General features: G+C 35.1%; 1 protein-coding gene across 7 annotated transcripts in view; it reads right to left on the reverse strand.

Moving 5' to 3' along the window:
• LOC127847264 (solute carrier family 15 member 2-like) overlaps positions 1-24,375 on the reverse strand; it is a 101,212-nt gene that overhangs the window by 25,316 nt on the left and 51,521 nt on the right. The window contains exons 20-21 of one of the 7 annotated variants that reach the window (XM_052379059.1): positions 12,152-12,266; positions 10,815-10,904 (exon numbers count right to left, since the gene is read on the reverse strand). The exons of 1 other annotated variant lie outside the window; for it this stretch is intronic. In XM_052379059.1, the coding sequence (XP_052235019.1) occupies positions 10,830-10,904; positions 12,152-12,266 (190 nt within the window). In that variant the 3' untranslated portion in view covers positions 10,815-10,829. Of the gene's footprint in view, positions 1-8,250; positions 8,455-8,493; positions 9,127-9,604; positions 9,734-10,814; positions 10,905-12,151; positions 12,267-24,375 lie in introns of those variants that run through there. 5 more of the 7 variants (XM_052379060.1, XR_008033886.1, XM_052379057.1 and 2 more) reach the window with 5 other exon arrangements.

Genomic DNA, 24,375 nt, shown 5'->3' on the forward strand with positions numbered 1-24,375 from the left:
AGTACACGAAATATTCTTTTTACATCATGTGTTTCATTATTTCTTAGAAAAGATATGAAAAAGAAGTTGAGCTAATTTGAAAACAACACTGTATGGATATTGAGGTAAATTAAATGGCATGGTTGTTTATATAACATTGGCATTATATTGACAATACATTTGGACCTATGACTTAGTTTTATGTGCACGTATATCATTAAAACTGTGTTTGTGTTCTAATTATCATATTTTCCTCAATGCTACTCAATTAGATGTCGACTTTAAGCTATCGTCGTTGGGTTGTAAGTAGAGTAAAAACGGAGTAATGAGAAACAAACATGTGTTTAATATTAATATGCATGTTGGTATTCTAAACAGACTCATTGAATCGCCAACAATACTAATGAAACGAAACACGACGTTCTCTCTATGTATCACATCGTCACAATCAGATGATCAGACATGCAGCAATGTTTGTCTACACTCTTCTCCATATAAATGTTACTGTACTTGGCCAGGTCCCAAACTTCCAGGAAATCCGCTCATTTTACCGAGAAAACAAACACTCAAATAGTTGGCCCAGCCCCAACCTTTCATGAAATTCCCGCAATGTTTCTGAGAAAACAGGCAAACAAACAAGCAATGATTATAAAAGTATAGTCGCACTGGCGGATATTTTTACACTCTTGTATTTACGAAGAGAAATTGTTGGACACATACCAGAACAATGTGCGTAGTAATAGATGCGGATTTATTCCGACGGAATCGCCAGCTGCTGCCTGCTAAATGAATGATTATTACCAATTCCCATTACTGCATTACTGTTTGATCGATATATACGATTCATTTTATATATGAACAGACAATTTAGAGGTGACTTTGATTGGACGTGACTTGTGGACTGATTGGACGTGACTTGTGGATTGATTGGACGTGACTTGTGGAATGATTGGATGTGACTTATGGATTGATTGGACGTGACTTGTGGATTGATTGGACGTGACGTGTGGATTGATTGGACGTGACTTGTGGACTGATTGGACGTGACTTGTGGACTGATTGGACGTGACTTGTGGATTGATTGGACGTGACGTGTGGATTGATTGGACGTGACTTGTGGATTGATTGGACGTGACTTGTGGATTGATTGGACGTGACTTGTGGATTGATTGGAAGTGACTTGTGAACTGATTGGACGTGACTTGTGGACTTATTGGACGTGACTTGTGGACTGATTGGACGTGACTTGTAGATTGATTGGACGTGACTTGTGGACTGATTGGACGTGACTTGTGGATTGATTGGACGTGACTTGTGGATTGATTGGACGTGACTTGTGGACTGATTGGACATGGCTTGTGGATTGATTGGAACGTGACTTGTGGATTGATTGGACGTGACTTGTGGATTGATTGGACGTGACTTGTGGATTGATTGGACGTGACTTGTGGATTGATTGGACGTGCAGCGAACCAACAGAAACGTAGTGAGGACCCGGTATGATTTTTTTTTAAAGATTGAAATACTTGTATTATTTTTATTTCATCAGCAAGGATCAACATACTATATAGCAAGGACATATGCCACCCTTCTTATAAACCACCCCTGGCACTGGCCCTCCAAAAGTTCCATCAATTATGGAACATTGTTAAGGTACATTATTATGAATTTTTTTAATTGATCATAAAAAGAAAGCGGTATAAAAACGTCAAAAAATGTTACCTCAAATAAAAGTGTTGTTTAATACCTTTATAATTCAATAATTATTGATGGATTCAGTAGGCCAGGTAAATGGCCACGTTAATTGCTTAAATAACAGTAATTAATTAACTGTATTATTTAAAACATAATTCGATTAATGGCTCAGGAAAAATGCCCCGCCCCCTTGGGACCATGTTTTTCAACCAACCGAAACCATTTTGGAACTCGTCCAAGATATCATTGGGAAAAATATTATGAGCAAGTTTTATAAAGACCTAACAATAAATGTGGCTTCTAGAGTGTTAACAAGGTTTTAGTATAGCCATTTAAGGAAAAATGTACCGCCCCCTGGGGACCACGTTTTTCAACCAACCGGAATCATTTTGTACACAAAACAGTCATACACACTTTTTAGATGGCGTATTTGCATTAAGAACACGTTACGCAATAATGAAAAATGCATGTCATAATCCTTTTCGTCGCGTGACTTTGTTGCAGGACTTCAAGCAAAATTAAATTGCTCAATACATAAAGAAAATTACAATTAAATTGGAATTTTTCATACACCAATAATTATCGGTTTAGTTCAGGCATTTGTTTATACTAAATTTCATAGTTTAATAAAATGTTCGCACCTTTTAAATTAAACGAGTCTTTGAAACACTCGTTTCCAACAACCAATTATATATGAACGGTTGAATGAGATCACACTTTGTTAGGCATACACCTAAATGAGCCTGACTGTTACAAAGTCCTAAACAACGACGACAATTCACAAAGGCTGTTCACTATTGGATTACATTAAGACAATTCATTCTCATAAACAAATGCTAATGACAATGCAAGCTTAAATCAATCCTTTGTATGACTACAAAAAATGGTCTGTTCAATCATGTCTCACAAAAACAGAGATAAATACATAACACATTACAAAGTAACCAAACCCGTTATCACATCAATTTTATAAAATATGATAATAATAATTCAGTACACGAAATATTCTTTTTACATCATGTGTTTCATTATTTCTTAGAAAAGATATGAAAAAGAAGATGAGCTAATGTGAAAACAACACTGTATGGATATTGAGGTAAATTAAATGGCATGGTTGTTTATATAACATTGGCATTATATTGACAATACATTTGGACCTATGACTTAGTTTTATGTGCACGTATATCATTAAAACTGTGTTTGTGTTCTAATTATCATATTTTCCTCAATGCTACTCAATTAGATGTCGACTTTAAGCTATCGTCGTTGGGTTGCAAGTAGAGTAAAAACGGAGTAATGAGAAACAAACATGTGTTTAATATCAATATGCATGTTGGTATTCTAAACAGACTCATTGAATCGCCAACAATACTAATTAAACGAAACACGACGTTCTCTCTATGAAACACATCGTCACAATCAGATGATCAGACATGCAGCAATGTTTGTCTACACTCTTCTCCATATAAATGTTACTGTACTTGGCCAGGTCCCAATCTTCCAGGAAATCCGCTCATTTTACCGAGAAAACAAACACTCAAATAGTTGGCCCAGCCCCAACCTTTCATGAAATTCCCGCAATGTTTCTGAGAATACAGGCAAACAAACAAGCAACGATTATAAAAGTATAGTCGCACTGCGGATATTTTTACACTCTTGTATTTACGAAGAGAAATTGTTGGACACATACCAGAACAATGTGCGTAGTAAAAGATGCGGATTTATTCCGACGGAATCGTCAGCTGCTGCCTGCTAAATGAATGATTATTACCAATTCCCATTACTGCATTACTGTTTGATCGATATATACGATTCATTTTATATATGAACAGACAATTTAGAGGTGACTTTGATTGGACGTGACTTGTGGACTGATTGGACGTGACTTGTGGATTGATTGGACGTGACTTGTGGAATGATTGGACGTGACTTATGGATTGATTGGACGTGACTTGTGGAATAATTGGACGTGACGTGTGGATTGATTGGACATGACTTGTGGACTGATTTGACATGACTTGTGGACTGATTGGACGTGACTTGTGGATTGATTGGACGTGACGTGTGGATTGATTGGACGTGACTTGTGGATTGATTGGACGTGACTTGTGGATTGATTGGACGTGACTTGTGGATTGATTGGAAGTGACTTGTGAACTGATTGGACGTGACTTGTGGACTGATTGGACGTGACTTGTAGATTGATTGGACGTGACTTGTGGACTGATTGGACATGGCTTGTGGATTGATTGGACGTGACTTGTGGATTGATTGGACGTGACTTGTGGACTGATTGGACATGGCTTGTGGATTGATTGGACGTGACTTGTGGATTGATTGGACGTGACTTGTGGATTGATTGGACGTGACTCGTGGATTGATTGGACGTGACTTGTGGATTGATTGGACGTGCAGCGAACCAACAGAAACGTAGTGAGGATCCGGTATGATTTTTTTGTAAAGATTGAAATACTTGTATTATTTTTATTTCATCAGCAAGGATCAACATACTATATAGCAAGGACATATGCCACCCTTCTAATAAACCACCCCTGGCACTGGCCCTCCAAAAGTTCCATCAATTATGGAACATTGTTAAGGTACATTATTATGAATTTTTTTAATTGATCATAAAAAGAAAGCGGTATAAAAACGTCAAAAAATGTTACCTCAAATAAAAGTGATTGTTTAATACCTTTATAATTCAATAATTATTGATGGATTCAGTAGGCCAGGTAAATGGCCACGTTAATTGCTTAAATAACAGTAATTAATTAACTGTATTATTTAAAACATAATTCGATTAATGGCTCAGGAAAAATGCCCCGCCCCCTTGGGACCATGTTTTTCAACCAACCGAAACCATTTTGGAACTCGTCCAAGATATCATTGGGAAAAATATTATGAGCAAGTTTTATAAAGACCTAACAATAAATGTGGCTTCTAGAGTGTTAACAAGGTTTTAGTATAGCCATTTAAGGAAAAATGTACCGCCCCCTGGGGACCACGTTTTTCAACCAACCGGAACCATTTTGGAACTCGTCCAAGATATCATTCAGACATCTTCTGACCAAGTTTCATGAAGATCGGGCAATAAATATGGCCTCTTTAGTGTTAACAAGATAAAATATTAGCGCTGAACGATGCATGAGGGACCATCGACAAAAGTCGATCACAAAAGCTCATCAAAAGCACATTGTGCTTAGGTGAGCTAAAAAAAGAAGAACATACACAAAATATTATATTTTGAGTCTCCAATTTGTTGTAGGAACGCAGTGAATTTTTATCTTGTTGTTGATTGCTTGAAATTATAAATTATTTCTCACAGAAGCAAAATAACAACCATTGTATCAAAGATCTTTAAATTTATTTTTTTAATGTAAATATAACATTTTAATAGAGTGTATGTATATATCAGCAGTAAAATAAACATCAACAATAAACTTTAACTAGTAACAGAAAGGAAGATATCTGCAAAAACAAGAACACATATTTGGTAAATGCATCACTGATAATAATAATCATTTTTGATTAAGAGATTCAAATATGTGTGATAACAACGCTCCAATATGATTTAATCTATGGAAGAACTTCTTGTGCATGGTGAAAAATTGAATAAACTTAACAAAATCAATCCAACATTCTGAGTTTGAATCAAAGCACAAGGAATGTTATTTTACTGTTTTAATGAATGCAACCCAGTTGTAAGAATGTACTTTAACACTTGGCACTGGGAATTATGCAACTTACATGTATATTTGAGCAGCACTCTTGTAAAATAGGGCTTAATACAAGTGTGTTAAATGTTGTCCCAGATTAGCCTGAGAAGTCCGCACAGGAAAGACAAGAAAAACACTTTCAGCCTGAACTGCATGATGTTCGTTTAGGAGAGACTCCCTTTAAATGAAAAATTGCTCCATTAAAGCTAAAGGTGTTTCCCTAATTAGCGTGTGCAGACTGTGGTTAATCTGCGACGGCACTACGTAAATGCACTAATGCCCGTTTTACCAGTGTGCGTCTCATTTATAAATTCATTTGGTTTCAAGGAAACAACCCAACAGGAGTAAGATCATGTAAATACATGTATATGAAATTACATACCACAACCTTGGAAATGAAATACACTATGGATTTCTAAAACTAACCTTATAACAAGATAAAAACGCATTTCAACAGACAATTAATAACTTTAAAATAAATATACACTGCTATATGAATACAAACATGTTTGATTTAATTCAATCTTCCGTTTAATTACTTTAATAACTATGAATTATAATAATAACCAACAAAATATATAGAAATGATAATAATCTTCAGTTACAAGACATTAAAATTATTAATTTTTTACAGAAGCAATTGCATTAAATAAAATTAAGCAAACAGAAATATGTAACAATAAAATAAACAAAAACGACAATAAAAAATATAAAAAAATGCATCAAATTATATGATTTTTGAAAAGAAATCAATCATTTACATCTGATCATGAGCAAATTAAAACAACAAACAGCTATATACAGAGTAATAACATCTGCAAATAGAATTTCAAACATAACAGTTATTTGTGATACAACATTGTCCTTACAAATATATCTTTCTGACTATCAAATATAGAACGTAATTTTATCAGTTCAGTATCGCTGTATAATTTCACATATAATCTTAAAGAAATAAAAGAGTATTAATCTTAAAGAAATAAATGAGTATTGTCTATACAATCATACTATCTTTAATAACAAGCTGTTTTTTTCAAATATTTGTTATAAACAATATAAATTATACATTTCAATTGTAGTTGTTGGAATTTGTTAACTGTGACTTTTGGTTTTTAGAGATGAGCCTATATAGCGAATCACATCTTCTTCACCTTGAATAATGAAGACAAATTGAAACAACTACCATAGTTGTTTGGATTAGCATGTCATTTTCAATAAACACAAATAAACTGGTAAATGTCCCTAACAAATTATCCCTTTACAACTAAGATACGTATTTTGTCGCATTTGTAGGCCCTTGGTAAGTTAAATTTAATTAAATACCTTTCTTACTAAATTCAGGTTTAAATGCTTGTTTTCCAACCCTTACATACTGATGAGCAGCAAACAGCATAAAACCTGAACAGACTGCGAGTTACTCGCAGGCTGTTCCGGTTTAATGTTGTTTGCACATAGCCATTTTCATTTTGGTTCTGAGTGGGAAAGGGGTAAACAAAATGCAAGTTTGAATATAAAGTATATTTGCAGAGTTAAAACTAGAGCTTTGTCACAGACGTGACGTATACCCCCACGTGCCGCATTGACACAGACTATTTTGCATGCTGTCTTCACAAAACAAGAGAATGAAAGTTATGGAAATTTTTAAGAATTGTTATGCCATTATTATTTACAGCCATTTTGACCTTTGAACTCTTGAATTATTTCCCATGACACGCCGTCCAATGACTGTGAACAAAATTAATGATTATGTACAGAGTAATTTTAAAAATGAATGACAGAGTTATGGTCCAGACAAGATCATTTATTGCCATTTTTGACCTTTGAACTCAAAGTGTGACCTTGACCTTGGAGATATCTACCTAATTCTTTTGCGCAACACACCATCAAATGATGGTGAACAAAAGAGCCAAATGATTTAAAAATCTCACAATAAACGACATAGTTAAGGCCCGGACAAGCTCATTTATGGCCATTTTTTACCTTTTAACTCAAAGTGTGACCTTGACCTTGGATATATCACGTAATTCTTTCGCGCGACACACGGTCCAATGATGGTGAACAAACGTGCCAAATGATTTTAAAATCTCACAATGAAAGACATAGTTATGGCTCGGACAAGCTCATTAATGGCTATTTTTGACCTTTGAACTCAAAAAGTGACCTTGACCTTGGAGATATTGACGTAATTCTTTCGCGCAACACACCGTCCAATGATGGTGAACAAATGTGCCAAATGATTTTTAAATATCACAATGAACGACATTGTTTTGGCCCGGACAAGCTCATTTATGGCCAGTTTTGACCTTTGAACTTAAAGTGTGACCTTGACCTTTGAGATATCGACGTAATTCTTTCGCGCAACACTCTGTCCAATTATGGTGAACAAATGTTCCAAATGATTTTAAAATCTAACAATGAATGACATAAGTATGGCCCGGACAAGCTAATTTATAATACATTTATATAATGTAATAATATAATAATGACATTTAAATGCCTATTTATGTCATCCATGTTACTTTCTATAAATTTAAACTTAAAATTGTCATTTAGTTGTATATATCTCATCAACAAAAGTTCAGCACTTGGGTTTGGTTTGCATCATATTACTTCAAAAATGAATACATTACCCAAATGATTTTCTACACAGTCAATAGAGAACTATTTTTGCATTTAGATGAAGGCATGAAATGTAGATTACGGTAACATAACTGAAAAGGAGTCATTAAGCTATGTGAATAATTTTGAAGTTGCGTGTATGATTTATTTATCATAATTAGAATGGAATGATTCCATGGAGGAGAATTGGAGCATGAGAATGACAAAAAGGTCCCCACAAAAGCTATATTTTGTGAAAAACATATGCTTACGTTTGTCACACATTTTATCAACCAGTGTTTTTCTGTATTGAGATTGCAATTTTCTAAAGACGCATCAAATAAATCCCCTATAGCGTTTATTTCACAGTATAAAAAAGCTATACTGGTACTATTTCAGATTTTTAAAACAAACTCCACTCCACAGTTTAAATTCCTGCATTTGAAAGATATCACAAGTAAACCTCCTATGGTTCTTTTGCACATTGTCAAGACTTGCTCCACAAAGCAATTTCATGGTTGAAATTTAGAAGAAACATTTTGTTAACCTCCATTTATCTAATACGCCCCCCCCCCCAAAAAAAAATACATTTACTGTAGCATGTAAAAGTGATTTAATTGACAATTTAATAATTTAATAACATCACACAAAGAATAGTTTGTAAGTAAAATTATGTCATGGAATGCAACTTTGATAAATTTAAGCTATAATCATAGCATATCATTGTAAAATTGTACACATTGAAATCCACTGCTACATGTATTCCACAGAAATTATTGTACACCTTTAAGGATACAGAAGAAGAATTTCATGGTTAAAATTTTGACGAAACATCAAGTTAACTTCCCCTGACACAATTTGTCCCATGAACCTCCACTCAACCAATCCTATTCCACACTTTCCATATCCACTGCTATTCTGCAGCAGTTAATATTATCTTCACTGGCTGCAGAGGAAGATTCTCTGAACTGTCAGCCTCCAAGATTTCCTTGGTGTCCCCCTCGCCCGTAAGTGTTGTATCATCTGGTAGCTCAGTGTAGACAGAGTTGGACTTGTACTCGTAGAACAGGCTCATCAGCATGAAGATTAGCGTGTCGATGAACATCAGGCAGGCAAACAGGAAGAACTCTGCCATCTGTGTAAAGAAAGGTACAGGTTTAAAAAGGGGCTGTCTAATAAGAAACCAAGATTTTCAGAAGATGTGTAAAGAGAAGTAGGGATTTTCAGATGCTGAATGATGAAAATCACAGGTTTTCTTGTGGTGCTGTTTCTTAAAAAACACAGATTTTCAGGGGCTGTGAAATTATATATACAGGTTTTTACGAACTTAATAATGAGAGAATACATAAAGAGAAAAATTATCTATTAACAGTATATAAACTGAAGAAAGAAGGATTTAGGATAAAACAAAACTTAAAGTGATTCTGGAACATAACTACTTGATTATCACCCCAAGGTCTACGATAAATCTTGGAAAATGCTATACTATGAAAGAAGGCTAGTGTTCGTCACATTTTGGGGATCTTTTACAGAAAAACAGATTGCTCTTTCCGGGCAAGCTCAGAACAACTTTCATCTTTGACTTCTTAATATTTCTCATAGCTCATTGAAGCTTGCAGTAATTAATTTCATACCTGTGACGGAATGGTATGGATGTTGGCTACAATGATGACGACCATATCTCCAATACCAACCGTGGACAACCACAGTGCTTGCACTACGGATTTCATCGATTGTGGGGCCTGAGAAAATGCTAACATAAACGGGTAATTACCACGCCCTGCAGCTGTATGTAAGTATAGTATAGTATGAATGTTATCTAGGATTTATAATGTCTTACTCGAGCTATCGCAGGAAGCTATCGGTATTTTTATCCAAAATGATATCTTACTTCCAACATAGACCTACCTCTATTCCTTTCTAGAGGTGTTACATCTGAAGAGCGATGAAATGGATAGCCAAAACAAGAAACAATAGCTCTTAATTAAGAATGTGTAAGGTTACAGTTCTGTGCTTGGCACTTCTCTTCATTGATATCTGTATGCGCCTTAAAGTTTCATTTTGATATGTTATATAGTTTCTGAGACATAGCTCTGAACAGTTTGTAACAGACGGCCAACGCAATATCTATATCGCTCCTCCTTTGGCGGGGAATAATATAATCTAAAGCAAACCACTGTGTTACTCGGATCCAACATCCAGCTGGGTACTGGAACCAATCAACTAGAGCTGTAAATGAACATCGGGCACTATCACGCACAGCTTTTCGCAGAACTGTTTCAAAAGGTTTGACCTTATAAGTGCTGTATTTGACCTTCATCTTCAGGGTCAAAGTATGACCTTTACGTGGCAGGTAGCAATTAAGTTAAATGAAGGCTACTAATTGCCCGAATTTATACAGAAATATTTCACGTTCCTTTAATGCATGCTGAAAGTATTAAGAAATACGTCTTTTTCCATGACGGCAGTCAGTGAGCCGTTATGATTAATCACAAAGGCCAAAATCATGCAGTATCATATTGCAGCTAAACCCTTTTCCTGCTCAGATTTGTCCTCTTAACCAGTTTGTTGTCCATAAGAAACCAAATTAATTAAAATTCTTTTCTAAATGGATTCAAGTTTTATAGGCTTCATTTCCAACACTAAGGTGCTGATGAGCAGCAAACAGCATAAAACCTTAACAGGCTGTGCATGTTACTCACAAGTTGTTCTGGTTATATGCTGTTTGCACTTAGCCATTGTCATATTGCTTCTGAGCAGGAAAGTGTTGACAGGGGCTTACCTGGGAGTATGCGAATGAAAGGCCAGCAACTGAAAACAGCACCTCCCCCAGGGTGATCAGTAGTTCTGGGGGACCAGCCATAGTATGGACACTTTGTTCTCTGAGATGCCAGTGTACAAGGCTACTGTGAGCTGAAAAAAAGAATAAACAAGTACATGTATATTACTGTATGAATTGAATATTGTTTGTAAACATGTCCAATGTCAGCAAGTAAAAAGTAATAAACATGTACATGTATATTACTGTATGAATTGAATATTGTTTGTAAACATGTCCAATGTCAGCAAGTAAAAAGTAATAAACATGTACATGTATATTACTGTATGAATTGAATATTGTTTGTAAACATGTCCATTGTCAGCAAGTAAAAAATAATATGTGTGTTTATTTTGTACATTGTCTGTCATCGGGAAAAAAAAGTTACAATTTATTTATTAACTCGTCAATGAACATAACAACTGCCAGTTGTAGCAAAATAGGTGTGCTTTATTAATGAGTCTGTGTTTATTTTAGGGATGCAACGTTAATCTACCGAAACGACCACTTAACCGGTTACATTGTCTGGAAAAGGTCATCCTGTATTTTTTTAATTAGGCTTTTTTCATGGAATTATTTGATTTTACGTTTTTCGTGTGACATACTGCCAATATGCCCTGGCGACTTGTTAGAACAACATGCCGCAACAAGGACGGTAATAAATAACGTGTCAACAAACAAAGTAATAAAGCAATAAATCAGTACCTTTGTGGTTAAAAAAAGGGAAACGTTTTGATAATTGGCGCTTTTGTTTTGTTTCACCCAAGAAAATTTAACTAGTGAACTGTGGGGAGTGGGGGCTTTTACCAAAGATGTAAAAGTCTATATAAAACTGGTGACCGCAAGAGGGGGTGGGGTCAGTTTGGGTCCAGGGACTTAATTTGAACAAACTTTGCAGATGACCACAATGGGAGGTATTATATATTTAGCCTAGAGCTAGGACTTGCAATTTTTAAGGACAAAATTTTCAAGTTTCATTTAAAAAAACTTTGATTCCCTGTGACTTAATAAAGCATCAGATGGGAACCATTTGAAAAAATTTCATTAAATACCAATCAACAAATATTCCTGTGACGTTCGGTATAATTTTGCCCAGCAGTTAAGAAAAAGATGTTTAAAAAAAGAAGATGTAAAGTGGTACACACTGATGACAGACTTTACAGTATCACAATAGCTCACAATGAGCAATTAATAACAAAGATTTTTGCAGTGAAACTGGTCAAAGAAAATAAAACAATTGTTATTTTTCCACACAAAACAAAAAGTCAATAACTGATCAGTCATGTGTTTCATAACCAAGCAATCTGCCTGTCTCATATCTCAATTGAGACATGCTACATACCGTTGTCTCATCACCATACACAAATGCTGTATAGACACTCCCACACTTCAGGTCCAATGAAACGTTCGTGTTCAACAACTTGTCAGACACTAACTCGGGGACAAATATTGAATAGCTGAAAGGGAAATTAAACACTCAATTTATTCAAAAACTAATTGTAAATTTAATTCCACAACTGTAAGATTTTTCAAGAAAACTATTTTATCAAACTTAATGATTAAAATATGTTTTTAATTGATTTACATTTGATAATTTACCATGACAAAACATTGATACAATGTTACTACGAAAACCTTATTAATTGTATAACCTTAAAATGTATGTATTTCAGTTCAATTTTTTTTCTTTTTAATAATGCATCTCACACAATAAATACAAATGAAAGTCCTTACATGTTTGGCTCGAATACCATGAAATCTGTGGCCTGAAACTGGCTGATGTTGACTAGGCAGCCCACATTAGCAGATGTTGTTGCCGTGGTTACATCACTCAGAAGTGCCAGTTTCTCTATTGCTCCGTTGGTCACATGAAATACGCTGGAATGAAATCATATGAGCCTCACTCTAGGAAAATGGGGTTTAATGCATGTGCGTAAAGTGTCGTCTTAGATTAGCCTGTGAAGTCCGCACAGAGGCTAATCATGGACGACTTTTTTAGGCCTTAACTGGACTGGTGCTTAGAAGAGACTTCCTTTAAAAATTAAATTAAAAAAAAAGCAGAAAAGGTCATAGTTTTGCATTGTCCAGAATCGGTCAATTAAAGTTGAAAATTGTTGGCTGGATTCAACTTGTGACGTACGCTTAATGAAAAATTGCTGACCAGTTAATGAATGTGTTTGTCAAATACTGTATGCTGAAATATATTTTGCTAATTTCACCATAAGAAACTGTTAGCAGAAAAGTCTTATGTTGGCATTGTTTTCATTGATCAGAATTGATTAATTGTGGTCAAACATTATGCTGATAATAATGGCCACATTCACATTAAGACAAATATTTTGAGGACATTCTGAAACCATGCCAATTATGTGCTTCAGTCCCTTTTTAAACACATAAACAGTGCTCGACACTAACTATTCTGAGTAAGGAGTTCTTTGGACTCCCTTCTTCTGAACTTATGTCTCCCCATTATTTGACCTTTGACCTTGAAGGATGACCTTGACCTTTCACCACTCAAAATGTGCAGCTCCATGAGATACACATCATGACATGCATGCCAAATATCAAGTTGCTATCTTCAATATTGCAAAAGTTATGGCAAATGTTAAAGTTTGACGAAAACATACCAACAAACCAACAAACAGATTGAGCAAAAACAATATGTCCCCCAGTATAGACTGGAGGACATAACAATAATTATAACAATTTTATATGCAGTAATATGCAAGTACTATTCTGCCATAGATGGTCAAGGAAAAAACATGTCACATGGATGTATTCTAATATTATGTGAGTACACTATTTATTACAAATAATGTGCATATTATCCTATGGAATTTGTTTAAAATTGTATAATAATTGTACGAATTGAATCTTATAAAAACAAACCTCTTTAACCATTGATGGGTTTTCATGCTCAAAATACTTTGTCCAAGTATATAGTCACACTGATGGCATTGTTTAGTTTGGTGTGTCGTTCAAGAATCACTTAGTTTCAATTGAACATTTCCCATTATGAATAAAATCTTCCTTGTTAAGGAGAAAACACCTAGTTATTTATTAGTGGCTGAAGTGTACATTCATGACTCGGTATTGAACCACTTTAGAACAATCAAGAATACATCCTCCTCCAGTCGGAATGTACTATTATTTAAAGTGCTTTTTGGAAGAGACTATACCACAATTTCCAACTTAAAGTTTTTTAAATAGATTGAACAATTTCTAGCTTTAATATTTTATGTAAAAGAAATGTTGTTCATCAGACTGAAATCTGCAAACCAAATAAAAACACCTTACATAAAAATTAGTAAAAAATGTGGAAAATGAAATTGAGAAAACAACAAGATATGTTTGTGAAACACCATATCCCCCCCATATATTTGACCTTTGAAGGATGACCTTGACCTTTCACCACTCACAATGTGCAGCTCCATGAGATACACATGCAATCCAAATATCAAGTTGCTATCTTCAATATTGCCAAAGTTATGGCCAATGTTAAAGTTTGACGCAAACAAACCAACAAACCAACAAACAGACAGAGCAAAAACAATATGTCCCCCAGTATAGACTGGAGTACATACAAATAGTATTGTTTATAATGCATATATATATGCTTGCTTGTTGATCCTCGGGATTGGTCGTTACAGCCCATTGCTTTATACATTTTCCCCATATTTTTTAACATAATAAAACAACGCCAACAAACTGCAACAAAGCCCCTGACATTATCGATTGCTAGTGGCATGGGATTATTTACGCACAACTAATTCACAGTCGTTCCCATCTTCAGTGCATTGGGAACGTAAAACGTGCATTGTGTAAACAATTACGGGTATTGTGATGATTGTTTATAGTAATTAGACACTGTTTAGCGAAAGATATATTTTAAGCAAAAGTATCTGAGAAAAAAACAACAACCAAGATCGGGTTGATTCAGAGTTCGAGAATTTCCACTATCACTACTCGCAAGCACTGCGACAATAAATCATAATAATAATAAAAATATTTCGTTGACGTGTATAAGCAGAATGATGAGTAGCATATTTTTCGGATGTTCAAAAGTGCAGACATTCTGATCTCGCGAATCGAGATTTTCTTTATCATTCAAATATGATTTCGAAAGAGTCCAACAGACTTCCGTGTTGTTAGTTTTGACCACAAACACATTATTTGAGATAACTTATTAGAAGAAAAGAGGAAAACTATTTTAAGTTACACACCAAATATCAAAATCCTGACCCTTGCGGTTTCAAAGAAGAATATTTTTGAAGTTATCGATATAAACTACACAAGTCTTCATCAATAATTTCAGTCCCGGGCTGTGGCAAGTTTTTCCCTAAGGGGGCATGATTTGAACAACTGTAGCAGAAGACTACTATAAAACTAAACATGCGAAATAAAAAGCCTCTTGTCACTGCTGTTTCAGAAAAGAAGACTTTGAAAAAATTTACTAAATATATATAATTAAACAAGTAACGCAGGGTCAATTATAACCCAAGAGGGATGATTTTAACATGCAGTCTACTCTCGTTATCTCGAAGTCGGCGGGAACAAGAAAAAATACCGAGATAACGAGAGCTCGAGATATCCGATTAGGCGTTTTCAAAGAGAAAATGAGACGAAAATTTACCTTGTTTTTAACATCTAAATACCTGTTAACTGGTCTAAGTAAAGCTGTCACCGTGTGGCATAATACCCAAAACAGCGTAATAAATAATGTATGAGATTCAATGCGCGTTTCTTACGATTCTTTGATGTTAAAAAAATACTGAACTGTAAATGTACATTTTGTTGTTTGAAATGCAAAGTTCAATCCATTATCGGCAGGCTGTGTATTAATTGCAGTTAATTGCAGTTAAAGTAACAGTCCTTACTCAAGTGTTAATGGCTAACGACATTAGACACGTGTGGTCATTGATGCAATTAACGGATCAATTATCTACCGTACAGTATCGGGAGCAGCCTGGCGAAGCGGGCCGTTGAAGTATCAAAGAAAAAATTTCTCACCTTTGCCGACACTGGGATAGTTATTCGCACTTAGAGATAAACCCCAGTAAATAGATGTAAAATCGGGACTCGGGACAAATTTTTATATCGAGATATCGAATTATTCGAGATAACGAAAATCGAGATGTGCGTTGTTTATTAATATAGATAAAGAAGGATAAAAAGTTGGAACATTGAGCTTACCTCGACATATTGAGAAAATCGAGATATGCGATGTCAAGATAACGAGAGTAGACGGTAGTTGTTACAGGACCAGAATACGATGTTTAACAAAAACTAATTCCCTGCCCTAACGTTATGAGAGAAAACTTTTTTAAATATGTAAGTCTTCATACATTTCTTCATCATTGGGCATGACCAGTTTTTACCCAAGGGACGATATTTAAACAAGAGGGCCTGAAAGGCCCAAAGACACTCACCTGAGATATCAAGATATTATTGGGACAAATCTTCTGACCAAGTTTCATGAAGATCGGAAAATAAATGTGGCCTCTAGAGTGTTAACAAGGTTTTACTAAAGCCATATAAGGAAAATAGCCCCGCCCCCGTGGTGGCCATGTTTTTCAACCAACCGGCATCATTTTTGAACTCGTCCAAGATATTATTGGGATGCATCTTCTGACCGAGTTTCATGAAGATCGGACTATAAATGTGGCCTCTAGAGTGTTAACAAGATTTTACTATAGCCATATAAGGAAAAATGCCCCGCCACTTGGACGCCATGTTTTTCAAGCAAACATAATTATTTTCGAACTCATCCAAGATATCATTGGGACAAATCTTCTGACCATATTTCATGAAGATCGGAAAATAAATGTGGCCTCTAGAGAATTAACAAGGTTTAACTATAGCCATATAAGGAAAAATGCCCCGCCCCTTGGCGGCCACGTTTTTCAACCAACCGGCATCATTTTCAAACACGTCCAAGATATCATTGGGATGAATCTTCTGACCAAGTTTCATGAAGATCAGACAATAAATGTGGCGTCTATTAGTGTTATCAAGATTTTACCTTAGCCATATATAGCCTTATAAGGAAAAATGTCCCGCCCCTTGGCAGCCATGTTTTTCAAGCAAACGTCACCATTTTTAAACTCATCCAAGATATCATTGAGACCAATCTTCTGACCAAATTTCATGAAGATTGAACAATAAATGTGGCTTCTAGAGAGTTAACAAGGCAAATGTTGACGCTGCACAACGCACAACGGACAACGGACGACGGACAAAAAGCGATCACAAAAGCTCACCATGAGCACGTTGTGCGCAGGTGAGCTAAAAAAAACTTGGTAGAGGACCAGAATAAAATGATTATGCCAAAAAACCAAACCTCTTGGTTTTGCGATTTTAGAGAAGACATTTTTAAGTGTTTGCTCCAAACATATATAGAAAGAAACCCTCAGGGAGGGGCCACTTTTCAAACCAGGGGATTATTTCAAAAAACTTTTTTAAACTTTGGACGAGCTGAACGATCAACAAGAATGACTTCTATATAATCCCTTCCTAAACTAATTTCACCTTAATCGTCTTTGGAACGGACTGAAGCAATTTCGAATTCAGTTGAAATATCATGAGCACAATTGTTGTGATAGTTTCATTATTATTTGGCAAAACATTTGATTTCTACATTGTTCACAAAGTGGCACTCATATTTTTCAGTAGACCTGAGACATTTTCAAACTCAGCAGATATACCATTAGAAAAGCGTTCTGATCAAGTTTCATGAGGATTGGGTAAACATGTAACTTCTGAAAAGTTCATAAACATTTTATTCAATTTGACAAAGCAACCTAATTTTTGAACGCAGTTTTGTAATTTACCCAATTGTCGTTTAGACCGATTTCTTTCAATGTGTCGTGAATATTGGAAATACATATATTCTCTAGAGTGTTAACAATGTACATTTTGACAACGGACAATGCAGGAACGATGATTAACAATCGGCAGAATGTAATCACAAAAGCTCACTGTAAGCAAGTTGTGCTCATTAGATCTAATATGGACTCTTACTAGGTACATGTGTGTAAGCTATGACAGAGCACTGTGAACAGGGTTTTATTGAACGATTTTATTAATATACTGGGGTCCTTAGCGTTCCAAGTCGTTTGATTAAAACTCTTAAATGGAATTTCTTTTTTTTTTGCTAACATACACTATAAAATTGACAAAGTATTTTTATCATAATAATACAACAATAAGTATACAAAATGCATCTTCTGACAACAAACTTGTTGACCAGACAGGGGTTTTCATAGGAAAACATAAAAATACTTAATCAAGTGCATAGTACAAATGATGGTAGTATTCTTGTTTTTTTTATGCTTCCGACATCACTTAGTTTTGATTGAACACTTCTCACTAACAACAGACCAGCTGTCTATAATCTTCCTTTTTAAGAAGAACTCTTACAGCTCTCAAACAGTGGTTGTAGTGGGACGTACGACTTTGTATTAAAAACGTTCTTCTGCGGTATGTAGAGGGTGGATATTAAATTATCACAATTTAAATGTGACAATAAACCAATGAAACCGAAAATTTTATGGACAGTGGTCGACAATGACTATTCTGAGTAAAATTTTCTTTGTGCAGACATTCTGATTTTGCGAAACGAACAAATAAACGAAGGGATTTTTTTTACAATTCACAGATGATTTTGAAGGATTCCGACGGACTTTCTTGACACAAAAACAAAGAGTCCGAGTCACATTTCCACGAGTCTCGGACTACGGGACTCCTGTTAGTGTCGAACACTGCATTAAATAATAATTTATCTTAATGCTGCATGTCCATTTTTAGCTTTTCGCCTCTGCTCTGGAAACTGTATGGAACAGAAAATGTGTCTTTGAACATGAAAAATTTAAACAAGTTCATATACAGTAAAACCTGTCTAAACCAAACAGTGCCGATGAACCAGAGATGTTCTGTTTAGCCAGGTTTTGGCAGAATGAAAATTTCTTTCAATATGAAAAGCCTGGTTAACATGTTAATTTCTTTGAAGAAGAATGTAATAGTATGTAATAGACTTTTACATTTGAGGTAACGAGACTGGTAATACATACTGCATTCAGTCTCCTAATAAAAGTCATTTGATATGAATGGGTTTAAAATTGAATTCGTGAATGAAAAAGTTATAGCCTGGAAACTTGTGTATAACAAACTTTGACCTTTGACCTCTAAGTGTGACCATGTTATCTGAGTCGGGTAAAAATGTTTTCCAGACAAAATGTCCTTGGTTGTAATTAGTGGTAAGTTTTGAAATAGCATGATGAATGATTAAGTTACAGACCAATAAAACGGTTTATGGCCAACTATGCTTTTTTTTTTTGGGGGGGGGGGTTGACCTTGACCTTTGAGGTAGTGTGACAAGAGTAACACGCCACATGTCGTCTGGTGTCGAATTGCATTTGTATAAAGTTATTTCATGGGTATAAATATATGATTATTGTATAGCTGAGGCAGGAACTTTTCAGCTATTTTATGGCAAAAATTGACTTTTGACCTCTAAGTGTGATCTTCAAGGTAAGGAGGTGGTTATTACTATGGATCAGCATATTTTACCCTGTTTAACCCATTTATGTCTAGTAGACTCTCCCATCCTTCTAAATTGGATCAATTATTCAAAAATTAGGGATGTATAGTATACTTATTTCTATATTTAGAATATTTCTTACAGAAATTCCTTTAAGCAAATAGCGCAGACCTTTTAGACGCCCATCATGCGGCGTCTCATCTGGGTCTACGCTGTTTGCCAAGGCCTTTTTCTAGACGCTATGCATAAATGGGTTAATCGAGATTGAGTCATGCATGTGGCTTCTGCAAGGGTTATAATGGTTTTTCTGATATTTTACCTGGTGACCTTATTTTAAGCACATATCGAGATTTGAACTTGGTCTACATATTGTCAAAATAATATTCTGACCATGGTTCATCACGTCATACATTTGGCTTCTTGAGAGGTTACAATCTTTTTTTTAAGATTTGATCGGATGACCAAGATGTTGGAGAAACTTGACCCAGACTCAAAATCGGTCTATATATCTGACGTAGCGCCCTGACAAAGTTTTATCAACATTATGTTATAGATGACATATAGCATCTAAGTGGATACATATTGACCTCGTGACCCGATTATTTAATGCATGCCAACCAGATTCGTACTTGGCCTGGACATTGGTTAACAATCTGGTCAAGTTTTAAACAGATTTAGGCATACATGTTGGTAACATGGTTATGGTTAGATTTTGACCTAGTAACCTAGATCTTTATACAGGTCACGTAGTGTCAAACTTGTAATACATATTGTGATGAGGACAATTGTTGATTAAGTTTCATCGACATTAAGTCATAATGATTGCTTACTTCAGTGGTAAAAAGGTTTTTTCTAAAATATTACCTGCTGGCATATTTTCGTGCGCAACGTATCCCGGATTCGAAGATCGGTCTACCATATTTCAAGAAAACATTCTGTCAAAGTCTCATCAAGATTGAAAATAAATGAGCCTTTATATATGTAACGAAGGTTTTCTTCTCAGATTGACCTGGTGACTTAGTTTTTAGACGCATGTGATTCTAGATTAAAACTTTGCCTATATATTTAATATAACATTTCTGACAAAGTTTTATTAAGATTGTAGTCGTACACTAGACCTAGAATTTGAAACAGAGCCTGGATATTTTCACGTTAGTATTCTGGCCAAGTTCATTCAACACTAGATCAAAAGTGGCCAAAAGTGCAATGATGAGCTAAACGCTGACCCAGGACTGATTACAAATGCTCACTATTTGCACCTCGTGCTCAGATGAACTAAATGGTGTATCAGATATTTGCACTTTAGATGTGTAATTCACACATCAACACAATTCATTGTAATAAAGATATATCAGTTATCAGATAGCAATACAACAACGGCATGCTTTGGGTACTTCTGAAACATTCATTTTATGGCGACTGTTACGTTTAAGTCCCTGTTGATGTTGCACCAAAGGGTCTTAAATCTTCCGTTCGGCCGTCCGTCCGGACGTCCGTCTATCTGTCCTCAACACGTAAATAACACCTCTTCATGAAAGTAACTATACTTAACTACACTTCAGGGGTGATTAAATTAGAAAGCAGGACCAAAACATGTGAAGATCAATTTGCGATATATGTGCAATACTTTTCACGCGGCTTAAAACGTCTGCTGGATATGAAAACAAAAAGAAGCATACATTTACCCAAACCTTACTACAGTTGGATGTACATGTACACTTGAAGACTTTTCTAACGCACAGCGCACTTGGAGACTATTCTAACACAACACTTTAAAAACTTCAATATCTCAATTATGACACAAAATGTCAATTTAAAGTTTAATATGTGATTACTTGACTACTTGATGTGTAAGCTCACGATAAAATCGTTCCTCCGTGACGATCGGTTCCTTAAGCACGTGGGGTAGGAAGCCTGCAAAATGCCATTGCGCGGTTGTGTTCCTAAATATTCATTCGAGCCATATTGTTTTTAAATTAAAAAAAAATGTTTTTTCCTGGTGTTATAGCAACCTAAATGATGAAATAAATTAGCAATGTATCGCGTGTTCACAATTTCCACCAAAAGATTAAACCATACCTAACCCTACGTACAAAAGCGCCCGATCGTCATGGAATGAATTATGATATCGTGAGCGTTCACAGAATGGTGTCAAATGATAGCATGTGCAATTTTAAATCTTAATCATTACTTAAGACATTCGTGTTTGGAAAATTATTTTTTGAAAATTATTGCGTTAAAAAGTCTTCAATTGAAGATGTAGCACACCAAATTTACATGATACTTGAATTTCACTTGAAATACAAATGTAAAGCTCAATATATAAGCGCCAGGGTTTTTGACAGATGACTCCTAAGTCAATATTTAAGTACATCAAAAAAATCAAAAACAGACGATACAATACGAATGACAATCATTTTCTTTGCTCCAATGGAAATACTTTATCAAGTCATATCTACGTCTTAATGTGCATTCTTAGCGCATGCTCATTTGCCACAATTTTAAAGATGTGTATGCCCCAGTGATCTTGAACCAGTTATTCCTTTAAAAATTGGCACGGAATCTTTTTCCTTGAAGTATTTACCGTTAAGCATGTGCGCTGAAACAGTCCATCAAACCACCAACCTCCCCCATAGCGGCAATGCACAACAACCACTGTATCGGTCATTATCTCTATCGAAAGTTGAAAAACGGCCGACCGTTGTGAAGACATAACCATGTCCAAAACAATCCATTAATATACAGTCTCCTGCGTCCCCAGTGTATCCAGCCAGGATGGAGCTTATACTTCTCAGACTCTGATGATATATTGAACTCAGAATACAGCGCATATCGCTTTGTTCCATTGAACATCTCCATCTCAATCCTCAACTGTCTCGGTTTGTTCTTAGTCAGCTGGTAGATATGGTCATTACCCAGCCAGAGTTCACCACTTATGTCACCGAAAGCCAGACTTGTAATCTGCCCAAGTGCGATTAAAATCTACTGAACCGTCGTTTCTCTCCTCTGTACAACTATCCACCCTTTGTTCGTGGAGTCCAAATTACAATAAACGTTCACGCCATGTGGAAACGCATCGGGATATATTGTATATTCGCCACTCTTAACTACACTGTCACAGGATTAGAAGGGATGAGAATTGGATGCCGAATTAAATTATCTGTAATGTTTTTCAAGATTTCATTCGGACGTTTTAAGTTTGGCAGTATCTGATGTTATCCGAGATATTTCCTGTAATGTATTCAATGAACAGTTCATCAATAACTCATTTAAAATGACTGATCACGTCGGTGAAGTTAGAAAGCGTGTTATTTATATATGTTTGACACGCAGCATATCTATGGTTAATCGCCATGGTTTCTTTTTTTATGTTGTCAATATCTGAACGTAATGTCTTTTCCGTAATAATTAATCTTGTTTCTACTTTGTTACATTTTTCGCTGGTATTTCCAATTTCAAAATCCTGTTGTTTTTTCATTTCTTGAAATTCTGCATTCGTTTCGTCTTTAATTGTGTTTATTTCTGACGTAATTGCGCCATTTTTTTCATTTTTATAATGGTGTCAATTTCTAAACGTAATGTCTTTTCCGCATTGTTTATCTAGAATCCATGTTAATAAACTTTTTCGCTGACATTTCCGATTTCAAAATCATGTTGTTTTCTCATTTCGGGTGAAATTCCCTTCGAAGCAATATATTTGCGGATTTTTCTCTCTTAACTGCCATCATTAAATTTCATATTGACTCACAATAACTCCACAATCACACGACGCATGTTGTGTTTTAGAAACTTGTTCTTCGTTATGGCTTACCACCTGTCCTGAAGATCCCGTAAGCCTGGTAGAAAGCGGTAGATATGTCCTCTATTAAAAAAATCGATTTCTTTTTTCAGATCCTTTCGTAAATTACGCAATGCAGCTCTTAAGTCTTCTTCATTTTCTTCAATTCTATCCAATCTTTCACTAATTCTAGATGTTGATGTTTCACTTGACATTTGTGAAAAAACAGTTGGAAGTAAAACTAAATATACAATGTACAAAAACATTTTGTATTTAAAATACATGTCTATATTTCTAAATACCACACGTGTAATGCACAGTAGTGAGACGGAGCTCTGTATTAAAAACACAAGAAACGCACGGCTTCAATATAACTCAGCCACTCAGCTACCTGGCAAACATTTATAACGGAAACCCAGACGCTGAGCTTAAACGTCTGCCGCTATCTCTGTTTTACATTATGTTGCTTAGCAACATGGTTCTAGTAATTGATATCAACGAATTATGTTTCTGAACGTGCAGCGCTACAAATTTTCTGTTACATGAAAAGACAGATGGTGAAAGAGTCTCGCGTTTAAAGTGGCGTATCAAAGTCGACTTGTACATCTGAAATACTAAGTTAAAATATTAACCGCACATCTCAGCATTGAGACATTGTTTAATATGACAATATTATTAACAAAATATTTTCTACGAAACAAAAGAAATTTTACAGTGCATTTTCTTAGGTTCAGGCAAATAACAGTTATTCTTTGATTTAAAGACGATTTCAACGCATATTGTTCTACATTGATAACTATGTATCGACTAGATTACATTTATATGATGATTTTTGCAATTAAAATAAACTACTTTTCGATTGCGTGGCTAATTAAAACAATCGGATCAATATACCAAATGTGTTAAGTCTAAATAACGTTTGAATCTGCATGCTGTAACAAGTTTCATTGAAGAAATGAGTAAATGCATTCACATTTGGAGATATGTTGGCTAACAAAATTCGAGAACGCATATAAGCTATATCAATTAAATCAAAGCATGTTCGTTCAACGAAAAATAAAACTTATCCATTTTTTTAACAGTGATTTGTATCAGATTCAGAGTTCTTACAAAATAGCTGGACAATGAACCTATGTCACTTTATCAATGAATATTACGTATTTGTAACTTTTTACCAATGTTTATGAACAAAATGTCAATATGCTGTGATGTTTCCTTGTTTAAAACATTATGTAACAATATATAATAT

Source organism: Dreissena polymorpha, chromosome 10, assembly GCF_020536995.1.
Source record: "Dreissena polymorpha isolate Duluth1 chromosome 10, UMN_Dpol_1.0, whole genome shotgun sequence".
Classification (NCBI taxonomy): domain Eukaryota; kingdom Metazoa; phylum Mollusca; class Bivalvia; order Myida; family Dreissenidae; genus Dreissena; species Dreissena polymorpha.